At 45.1% G+C, this 11,024-nt stretch overlaps 2 protein-coding genes across 2 annotated transcripts in view; one reads left to right on the top strand and one right to left on the bottom strand.

The window, feature by feature from the left end:
• The window catches only part of ubald1a (UBA-like domain containing 1a), a 19,156-nt gene extending 17,364 nt beyond the window's left edge, over positions 1-1,792 (bottom strand). The window contains exons 1-2 of the mRNA XM_005939106.2: positions 1,348-1,792; positions 651-710 (exon numbers count right to left, since the gene is read on the bottom strand). Of these exons, the coding sequence (XP_005939168.1) occupies positions 651-710; positions 1,348-1,455 (168 nt within the window). The 5' untranslated portion in view covers positions 1,456-1,792. The remainder of the gene's footprint in view (positions 1-650; positions 711-1,347) is intronic.
• Positions 1,793-5,717: 3,925 nt separating this feature from the next.
• Positions 5,718-9,596, top strand: foxj1b (forkhead box J1b). The gene is made up of 3 exons (XM_005939107.3): positions 5,718-6,063; positions 6,237-6,899; positions 7,582-9,596. The coding sequence occupies exons 2-3, from the start codon at positions 6,309-6,311 to the stop codon at positions 8,488-8,490; spliced, it is 1,500 nt and encodes a 499-aa protein (XP_005939169.1). The 5' UTR covers positions 5,718-6,063; positions 6,237-6,308; the 3' UTR covers positions 8,491-9,596.
• The last annotated feature ends 1,428 nt before the right edge of the window (positions 9,597-11,024 follow it).

The raw sequence follows: 11,024 nt of genomic DNA, 5'->3' as shown, positions 1-11,024 counted from the left end.
GCGCGTCTGTGTATACAGAGTCTCCTACAGCACAAACGCCTTCCTGTTAACTGTGCTCTGATTCGTCTCCCCTGTAATGTGCACTATGTTGGAGGGGGGGGGAGCAGCTACAACGCAATGAGACAAAAACGGGTGAATTACTGACGGCAAATGCAGCAGCAGCACGAGGGTCTATTTGAGAGAGGCAGCTGTCTTCCTGGAAAGAGGTTTTTTTTTTCCTCTTCTCGCTTACTCAGAAACAGAGGCCCTTCCTTCCGTTATGCAGTCCAGCTAATACAATGAAAAATGAGGTGTTTTTTTAATCCAACATTCAACATTCTTCCTCCTTTGTGTACACACACACAATCTCTCTTCCTCTCTCTCTTCTGCTTTGTGTGTGTAGCTGCTGCATGCCTGCTAGTGTGTTTATTTCTGGAAGCTCACAACATGGCCGACATGTGCTTTGTTATTGTTAGTACAACATCATATCTCTAGGCCTATAAGGGCTGTTCCCCTGCCCCCATCCCACCCAAAACAAGCAGAGCAGGTAGCCTTAAAGAGACACCAGCCTAAACAACATTCTGTGTCTAAAGAGAAGAAGGAAGGGTATGCATTTAGAAGAACTAGATTGTCATCAACCCCCTTCTCCTCTTCATCCTCCTCACACTCACCATTTGATGATGATGGCCATATGGAATATTTGTTTCTTGAAAAAAGGCACTGAGGGCAGTCTAAAACGAAACACAGAAAACAAATGACATTTTTAACTGGCAGCCAGAAGCAAGAAACACAGCTACCGGGCAATTTCTGCTGTAATGCGCGTTTTTATGACACAATACAACGAGCGTGTTGTGAAGAGAAAAAATAAAAGTACAGCTTGATCTATGGCCGACTGAGCGCAGACTATAATGTACCAAAGTAGTCCTTTGTAGGCTAGTCGATACAACACGGCGGTCATCTTTATTGCGTAATAGTACTCTAGCCTCGCCTGTTCACTGCTGTCATGTATCGGATTATAGTATTTAATCTAGAGTGAGGTCTAATTGGATAGCTGTACTGCGTTACTGTGTACTCTCAACGGATTTACTTCAGCTAAAGCACAGATAGCTCTACTTTAAATACAGCCAAAGTTATAGCATGAAAGTAGCCACATTAAAAAAGAGGGAGGGGGTAACACTAGCGCTTTGTTTAGTGTTAAAAAGCTTAAAAGACATAAAAAATTAAAAAAATAAATATGGGTAAGGGTATGCAGACACGCTTAAATGAAAGCTAGCAGTGGGTGAGACGTAAACATTAGCCGTGTGGCTGCTAACGTTAAGCCGCTCGAGCTTTATTTTCTTTTCTGGCTCCCCCCCCACACTCCTTTACCTCGAACTGCCAATGTGCCGCTTGCAAAAGCTGCTTCGCTTGGTCTGCCGCACAACCCGCCGTCAGGACGAACTGGTTAATCATGACTTGATGTTTGAGTTCATCCATTTTCGACGAAGCCCGTGTCCTACTCGCGGCGGCTGGCTCTGAAGCAGACTTTCGACCGTTTTTTCCTCTTTCTTCACTCGAGTTGTATTCCGTTCCCTCTGCCTCAGTCGTCCACCATTACAGCCGGTTGAGCAAACACAAATATTTACTGTAGGAGCGGTAGTGGAAGGAACCAGACTTGATTGACAAAAGCACGCAGCCAATCACGTGAGAGCACCGCCGGTGGGACTTGTATGCCGCAAGGGAAGGGTCTCGTTTCGGCGTGTGTTTATCCGGCTGCTTCCGGTTAATTTTGACACCTACGCGCACATTAAACGAAAACAGTTCACATTTGTAAAAAGGTTTGAAAACACGGCACACCCACAGTGTGAAATTCGTCGCGAACGGGGCTTAACCTCACACCGCAGGAATCTCAGAAAGGGTTTGTTTTGGACTACAAATCCCGTGAGCACGCGCTTTGTTTGTAAAGCTCCAGAAGGCGAGGCTTTTGTGAATGACGGCCGCTCTCGTCCAATTCCCAGGCTCGCTGTGTCGCTACCTCGCCAAATATGGTAAACAAATCCACCATCGCCAATTACATCGCTCCGAGTTAAATTCGGGACAGTCGACAGCCGTGGGTGAATAGCGTCGTGTCTGCTCTGGGCAGTTTCTCACAAAACTACCTCTCACTTTTGTGTATTTGTGTGTGTGTGTGTGTGTGTGTGTCATATCAGTGCCGCAGCGTATCAGTGCGGTACTACAGCCTTTCGCATCCTCATTTCTCCTTTGTTGAAATAACAGTCTCTGTTTACATTGATGGGTTGCAGGGCAAATTCCCCTTTTTTCCCCTTTCACTTGCCCAAGGACTTGCCAACAGGTTAGGTAATCGGTAGCATTTCATTTTTTTAGTAAACTGTGTTTTGTTTTGTTTTTTAAATCCACATGTAGTTATTCAGTAGTTATACGTTACCACAATAATGAGGGTATAATTTCAAATCTCTAAACAAATGAAATTAATATGAAATAATGTGAGAACGCAGTCGAGTCCTGGTTTCTGTGACAATGAATAAACAATAGATTATTAGGGTAGTTACACTGGGCCAATTAAATGACTGGAAACACTCCCGTCTGGTTTGCGCTCAGCATTTAAGTCAAAGGCAATAAATGAGCAACTACGTGGGCGGTTTAGAGTGTGCTAAGGCAGCATACTTCTAAAACATCAGATTTAGTGCAGACTGTGTGTAAAACAAGCTTTCTGATATCACACACGGCGCTTGGAATTGTGGGTAAGTGTAAACTGTAAGGGCAGCACGGTGCCTCACAGTAAGAAGGTCCTGAGTTCAATTCCACCATCAAGCCGGGGTCTTTCTGTGTGGAGTTTGCATGTTCTCTCCCCAGCTTCCTCTCACAGTCCAAAGAATTGGAAACTCTAAATTGCCCAAAGAGAGTGAATGTGAGTACATATGGTTGTCTGTGTATATGCGTTAGCCCTGCTGCGACAGACTGGCGACCGGTCCACGGTGTACCCTGCCTCTCGCACTAAGACAGCTGGCATAGGCTCCAGCGCCCCCCACGGACCTGAAAAACGATAAGCGGAAGCGAATGGATGGATGTAAACTGTAAACATTTGTTTGTAGCAGCTGTGGCTGTTTGATGGAGCAAAGAGTGGAAACAGAGACACCTGCTGGTCAAAGGAAGTTTTAAAAAAAGAAACTGAAGTTAAAGTACAGCTACAGTACTGAGATCCTTTGTTATCATTTCTAAATATTTTTATCCTTAGATTGTTTGTGTGATTCCCACATGAAAATGATCCTTATTTATATTATGCTGGGCAGTGCAGTGATGCAGCACTTCTGTCTGTCCACTGTCTGAAACTGGAAGTTTTAGCATGGCATAGATTAAATGGGTAGAAAACTGACTATTACTGACTATTTAAAGCTTTAGCCATGTTTAATATGAGCCTCCATCAGTGTATATGTAGACTTATGTTCCATACTACTACAGGACATAAGAAGAAGGACAACAGGTCCTCTTTAAAGATACAGGAAGACTTGCAGTGTTAAAAAGTCTAATGTTGGTAATGTTAGGTTGTTGAGTCACAGTGGGGGACTTCAGTTCAGGGAATAACTACCAGCTTTCTGCATCTCTTTCAGCCCTTGAGATGTGTGCTTTGGTTCTGCTGAGGGACAGTGGGAATCCTGGCAACAATAAGGACAGCTGTACAAACATTTCCCTGTCTCACCAGCAAGCCCTTTGTCAAGATCCTAAATAAACCTGAAACATTATAGAAATCAGGCTTCCTTGAAGGGATGTGACACCTGGCCTACATGCGCAGGCTCTACAAGCTTTGTAGAGCCTGAAGGGCTTGCTGGTGCAGTGCGATGAAAAGCTAGCTCTTGTCGGCCTCTGGACTCCAAATGTTCAAGCTTCACGCAGATGTGTTGCTAAAGTAAGTCAGAGGAGGAGGAGGAAGAGATTTAGCTAGCTCTGCATACTGTTGAAAATATTCCCAGGATTTAAGGAAAATCATTAATGCATGCAGGCCACAGCAGTGGTAAAATTGCCTCTGTTGACCATTAATCATGCAATATGCCATTAATGATGTAATATGCAAGGTTTAATTACAGTTTTTCCCCTCACATTCCCAGGTACTTGCATCCAATGTTTCAAGAGAAAGATACGTTGCCAACCCTGTCCCAGTCTTTCACACATTTTGCAAAACAGTTTTGCATGATACTCCGTGAGCCTGTGACAATAAAAAGGGGGAAGAAAAGTGTACCCCAACAGAAAGTGATCAGTGCTTTCTTTCTTCCATTCATTCTACCTGTATTTGGTTTGTAGGTGCAATGCAGAATTGGTCCACGGGGAGGCAGTGCTTCCTCATGATTCAAATATGCTCTTCTGCATACAGTTGAAAAACACTGGTCTCTAATGTTTTTTAACCTGCGCAGAATGTGACTACAGCACACACACATATATTTTAAAATATTCACAGTGTGTGTGAAAGCTCTATGCACCTTACTCTAAACATATGCATGCATAAAATGATACAGTAATCAATGAATATCACTTTAAGCTTTACAGATCTAGGTTTATACTGCCACTTGATTAAAGTAATAAAATATTTTGTGCATATTTTGCAGAACCTTTTAGAAATAATTTTAAACTCCCTGGAGGGCAAAACAAAACCTGCAGAAAAACAACCATCCATTCATTTTTTCTGTCTGATGAGAGTCCAGTGAATACTCTGAACCTGTGGTGATGCATCACTCAGCAGAACACCAGAAAACAAACAGTGGCAGTTGACAGATACACATATCGATAGTATCGATATCAACACGGTATTGGATCGATACTAGCATGATACCTTGTTTCTATCCACTAAATTCAGTATGCAGCCCACTGAACTGCGTTAAATAAAATATTTCTTTCTTTTTCTTGGGGGAAGGTTTGAAAAAGTATACCTCAAACATGCACTATGAGAAATGTCTGATCCTTTTTATGCTGTAATATCTATTTGATTTATAGTCCATATCACAATTAAACAACAGAAGCTGACCCAAACTGCTTCTATATTTACATTTTAGATATCCAAAAAACCTAGTTTCAAAATACACGAAGAGCTAAAAGGTGTGTTTTGTTGTATTAACAAATTATTGTGGAAAGTAAAACTCACAGTCATTTAATGGTGCTTAAAATGTGCTCAGAATTTGAAAAACTGATGATGATTCATCTGGCAAGTCATGCAGCACCGCTCTCCCATAGGTAAGCTGCCATCGGTTAGAAGTATCGGTATCTGTATTGCAATATTGGCTCTGTATTTACTCGACATGTTGATCGATATCAACATTTCCAGTAACACACATCAGGTTAAAGCCAGATTCAATTAAACAGTGTCCTTTTCAAACTTGACAGCACCACAGTATCAGCTGTAATTTAAAAAGCTACGTGAAGCGTGAGCTTATCAGTTAACTGCTGCTTTCTTTGCAGGTGCAAACTGCGCGCGGGACCTGTGGCGCGCCTCTTTCAGCGCCGGCGGGGATGCTGTGTGTGAGGCGCGCGGAGGAGGTGGAGGTGGGGGTGTCACAGTTTTATCCTGCTTCCTAGAATAAAGACAAACAGGAAACCACTAAACTGACCTTATTGCACCGCAGCCTGCGTGCACCAACCCCACTCGTGTTCTGACAGTCATTGCTGGGGCCGTCTTTAGAGGGAGAGAGAGAGACCTGAAGTAAAGGCGAGAAGCCATGATATACAGCCAACCAATCAGAAATCTCTCCCCGAGAGCGCATTTAAAGGGATAGTGAGCAGTCCCTGGAGATTTTCCGGAGACTTATTTCACAACCCCTACACCTCCTCACGTCTTTGACCTCCCTCCACTCCAGTAGTGCCGAGCGGTCGAATCAGTAGCATGGATCTGTCCTAAGTGCCGCCTCTCTTCTGTATGTTTTGTTTTTTTGCCTCCATGTGAGCTTGCCTCAGCTGCTGGATGCTCTTCGCCCCCACCCTCCCCGCCGCACTTGTTGCGCAGAGAGTGGATGCGCCGCTGAGTCCTTGGAGAGGAGAGGCAGGGACTCACTGCAACAGGTGCACACACGGAGCATCTCCTCCAGCGAGGCTACATCGCAGGTAGGTCAAACGGGCATCTTTAGCACATTTATTGATCGCATTCTGCTCATTATGCTCGCAAATATCTAATTGCTGATTATCCATTCGACACCTTTACGCGAGGCACGGTTTGATCCGTTTATCTGACCGTGTTTGCGCTCTTTTCCTTTACTTTTCCTCTCGCCTTGAGACAGCGCTGAACTTTAAATGCCAGTTTTAAGGAGCCTCTGACAGTCTTCAGCCTCTGCCGCGTGTACAAAGCCAGGATGCCGGTGTTGACGAGCCCCGACATCGCCAACAAGTTTAAGGAGAGATGGCTGGCGGCTTACCCGGAGGATCACGTCTCTGGGTCTGAGTCTGCCCCCCTTGACGACAGCCTCACCAGCCTCCACTGGCTCCAGAATTTCTCCATCCTCAGCGCAGACCCGGAGCGTCCCAGCGGCGCGGGACTCGAGTGTCCGTCTTCGCAGCAGCACCTCTTCATCAAACGCCTCGCCTTCCCCGGACCGGGCACCGACTCTCCTTCCAGCCCCCCAGCCGGGGACACCGCCGCAACCGGGATGCCTCTGTACCTCGGGAGCCCCGTCACCTCTGGCAGCGACTCCACCGCGGCGGCTCCGCGGTTTCCCTGCGGCGCGCACCCCACGCCCGCCTACCCGCAGATCCCGATTCAGCCGAGCCCGCCGGTGGAGATCGACTACAAAACCAACCCCAAAGTCAAGCCGCCCTATTCCTACGCCTCTCTCATCTGCATGGCCATGCAGGCCAGCAAGCAGCCCAAAGTGACTCTGTCCACCATTTATAACTGGATCACGGAGAATTTCTGTTACTACAGACACGCGGAGCCCAGCTGGCAGGTAACAGAGACCGGATAACTCTTCTTCTATTATTTATGAATCTGCTAAATGGTGGAGTGAGGGAGAGAAGGGCCAGCAATTTGACTTCAGTGTCACCACCATACACGGCATATTCAGGCCACAGGAGATCAGACGAGGCCTTTGTTTTATCAGTGTGTGTGGGGGGAACTTAAATTATAATAACTGAAAACCTCAGACCCCCCCCCCCCCCCCCCCCCCCCCCTTCTTTGTCTCTTTGCAGGATTAGTGTCTCATTTCTGCCTTTGATGAGTTCCATGACAAGTGTTTTTAATCCATCTGAAATTTCCATCCTCCTAGACAGTGCTCTTCGCAGGGTTTTTGTCTGAAGGGAACGGTGATGGGGTGGAGAAAGCACTCCAATCTGTGTGTGTGTGTGCGTGCGTGTTAATGAGGGCTCCTGAGAGAGATGGCAGCTAAGCACAGCTGATCATGTTTGAAATGCACAGAGCTGCCTGTTACTAGAAAGCCTCATTAGGTACATTTGCTTCCCCATACAAACAACAACAATGCCCACCCCCGCCGGCTCACCTCCCCAACACCCACCTGCCCATCTCCCTCTCAAAGTGGCATATTCAGGTTTTTTTGCATGACTGACTTAAATTTGCTCAAAGCCGGTGGGGTCCACGCTAAATCACGTTGTGTTCCTGTGTGTGTGTTACAGAACTCGATTCGTCACAACCTGTCCCTCAACAAGTGTTTCAAGAAGGTCCCCAGACAGAAGGACGAGCCAGGAAAGGGAGGCTTCTGGCAGATTGATCCTCAGTATGCTGACATGTTTGTCAATGGCATCTTCAAGCGCAGGAGGATGTCTGCCAACCACTACAGCAGCGGCAGCGGAACCAACAGCGGTGCCCACAGGCAGAGCAAACTAGTTCAGAGTTACCACGCCAGCCAAAACGGCTGCCCCTACCAGGGCGCGGGAGGCAAACGGAAGCACCTGCCCTCAAAAAACAGCAACAGTAAGGTTTTGAGGGCCACGGAGTCCCCTCTGCTAGCCACAGAGGCCAACAAGGCAGATGTCCTGAGAGGGGACTTTGATCTGTCCTCCGTGTTTGACGACGTCCTCGGCGGTAGCTGCAGCACCTTCGAAGATCTGGACATCAACACGGCACTGAGCTCCCTGGGCTGCGAGATGGAGCTCGCTGGGCCGGGCAGGCAGGGGAGATGGTGTGGAGGAGTGGACGTTATGGGTCAGAGCCAGCACATGAACCTCCATCACCAATCCTATGGCTACATGGACCTAAGCGCTGCTTCCATGGAGTGTACGGTCAGCATGGGAGAGCTCCACGTGCCTCACGCACATCCGCAGCCACAGCAGCAGCAGCTGGACCCAGATCGCTTGCTCCAGAGCCACCACCAACACCACCACCACTATCAGCTGCAGCTGCAGCATTTCGACGAGCCCTCCATCCTCTTCCCGGAGCAGCCAGAAGAAGCGATGCTGCAAACATGGGAGGAGATAAAAGAGGAGGCACAGGCTATTCCGCTGACTCTGGATCAGGGCTTCAGCCTGTGCGAGGGCTTCTTCACAGAGATGCAGCCATGGGAACGAGTGGAGAGCTACCTGTGACCTTTGACCCTAACCACACTGACTTCTATTTGATATTTTGGTGTTTTTTTGTTTTGTTTTTTTACATTCAATGACCTCTCTGATTGCTGGTCCATGTGGTCTGTATTATCTTTAAGGATAAAAGTTAGAGCTACAGCCCCATTTTACAATCATATCCCACCCCTCAGTTCTACTGCAGTGAACTCTGCATTTTTAATTTGTCACTTTTTCTTCCCTTAAAAAGACTTTAAAGCTTGTTGGATGATTATTGATCATTACCTGGCATAGACTTCCATTGTCTTCCCTGTCAGTTTACAGGGAGCAGCGTGCAGCACGACGCAGCACTGATACTCAAACAATAGGAGAACTGACAAAAAGAACAGAAAGACTTTTACGTACCAAATTCAATTTTCAGATGTACTCATATCACAGCGTAGAAGGAATAGAAGGAGGAAGGATGATGAAGAAGAGACAAATGCTCACCCTTTAAATTGGATTTGGTGGAGGTTGAATACAAGGATGAGCGTTGAACCCGGCCGGACTGCAGCTTCTCGTCCCTCTGAGCTTATTGAGAAAGCACTGTCACTACAGGACTGACATACTGGATTCTATTGTGCTACATTAGCATTAACTCTTTTTTTAACTAACATGCAGTGAAATCAGCCATTCATCTCAATTGTTCATGTTATGTGATAATGTAGGATGAAGGAGCAAAAATGGAGACAGAAGGAAAAAAAATATATCGTTGTAAGAGATTAGAACTCATTCATTTAAGATGCTGTTATATAGTCAATTTAATATATATATATCTATATATACATATAGATATATAAGTATATAGCATGAAGCTAGGCAAGATCATTTGCCATTTGTCTACAGTTATGTATTGCAATGCTAAAACCGGAGCAGTTGGTGGGTCATGAAATGGAACATTATGCACTTTGATAGGCAGCACTTCTTAGGAAAGAAAGACAGCTTATGTTCAAGATGTTTAGTTTAATTTTTTACGGTATTAAAGTCATACTTTCGAACATTTACTGACCACATGATTAAAACAATGCACATGTGTTGCAAATGAACTCGACACTGCAATAATTCAAACTGGCAAGCGTTTGTTTGTTGCTCTCTTTTCCTTCATATATATATATATATATATATATATATATATATATATATGGATTTTTTATAAAACAATATTCCGCCAAATTTGTCGATATGCAGCTTATTAGAGTTTCTGTGACGATTAACCCTTCCCACCACTACCGGGCCGTCTCTGTTATTAAAAAGCAGCCAAGCCGCCATTTTTGAAAGGCTGCCAAGCACATACGGCGAAGAGGCCGCCTACCACCAGGATTAAAATGGATGTAGCATTTGTTGTGCTTCAGTTCTGTTGCGCCACATTTGGCAGAGTTGCAGCTGAGATTGTTTTAGGGAGCAGATTTAATAACATCAGTGTCACTGGCATTGTTAGAACGCTGGTGTTTGCTTTCTAATGTACTTTTTTTTTTTTTAAATCAGGTGGGAACGAGCACATTGTGCTGACGATTTGAAAATCAGTCTTTAGCCTGATGATAGAGGCCTATGGACTCCCTGTACTTCTGAATTTTTCCCAAGTGTCTCGTCTCTGTTGTGCCCTCACAGCACATGGATCTTGTGTGAGAGGATTTGGAGCTAACTTGGAGTTTTCTCAGAGTTCTGTTTTCGATCACAGGGTGATGGATTCTTTTGACCTTATTGATTACATTAGTGTAGGTTTTACTTTTCTTTAATTTGTGAGGTTTGTTTAAAAGAAATCCGATCAGAAATCTTGGAGGAGGGTTTAGGGACAGATGCATAAATTCATCAGTTAATGGCCAGACTTTCTTATTGTATCATTATGGTGGGTGACATGACCTCTTTAATCTTACCATGTTATTTCATTTGTACCTTTTTTAAGCTGTTTGAAAATGCAATCATGCCATAATGCAATAAATGGTGTCAATTAAAGAAATCATCCTTTACTTGAAATATCTTAAAACACCAACACGTGGTGGTGAGCAACAGAGCAGGGTGGTCAGGATTATTGTTTGAGTTAGAGGTGTGTGTGTGTGTGTGTGTGTGTGTGTGTGTGTGTGTGTGTGTGTGTGTGTGTGTGTGTGTGTGTGTGTGCAATCAACAGATAAAAGGTCTATCAGGGTTTATCATTAATCAGTCCAGACAGGCCTGCACTTGCCTGGCATTTGAAACATACCCGGGTAGATATAATAGCATGAACACCTGTACAGCAAACATAAGACAATAGCTCATTCTACCTTTAGACTGGACAACCTTTTTTCACATAATATTCATTTTGCTGAGTAGCTAATGGCACTGCGGTTTTAACTCTAAATGAGGTTGAAGAGGATATAAATTAATCATTATCATAGCAAAACCTTCTGGGAGGCAGCTGCCAGTAACTCATGAAGCTGACCATGTTTTGCATGGAGTTTTGAGTCTTTGCTTGCTTTTTTTCAGTATGCAACAATCAAGCCAAACTCTGCAGTGTGGTCATTGGATGAACAGGGGTCAAGCTCTAT

Source organism: Haplochromis burtoni, unplaced genomic scaffold, assembly GCF_018398535.1.
Source record: "Haplochromis burtoni strain Fernald_Lab_line unplaced genomic scaffold, NCSU_Asbu1 Contig_257, whole genome shotgun sequence".
Classification (NCBI taxonomy): Eukaryota; Metazoa; Chordata; class Actinopteri; order Cichliformes; family Cichlidae; genus Haplochromis; species Haplochromis burtoni.
Note: the sequence above shows the minus strand (reverse complement) of the source record. Positions and strands in the feature narration are given on the sequence as shown.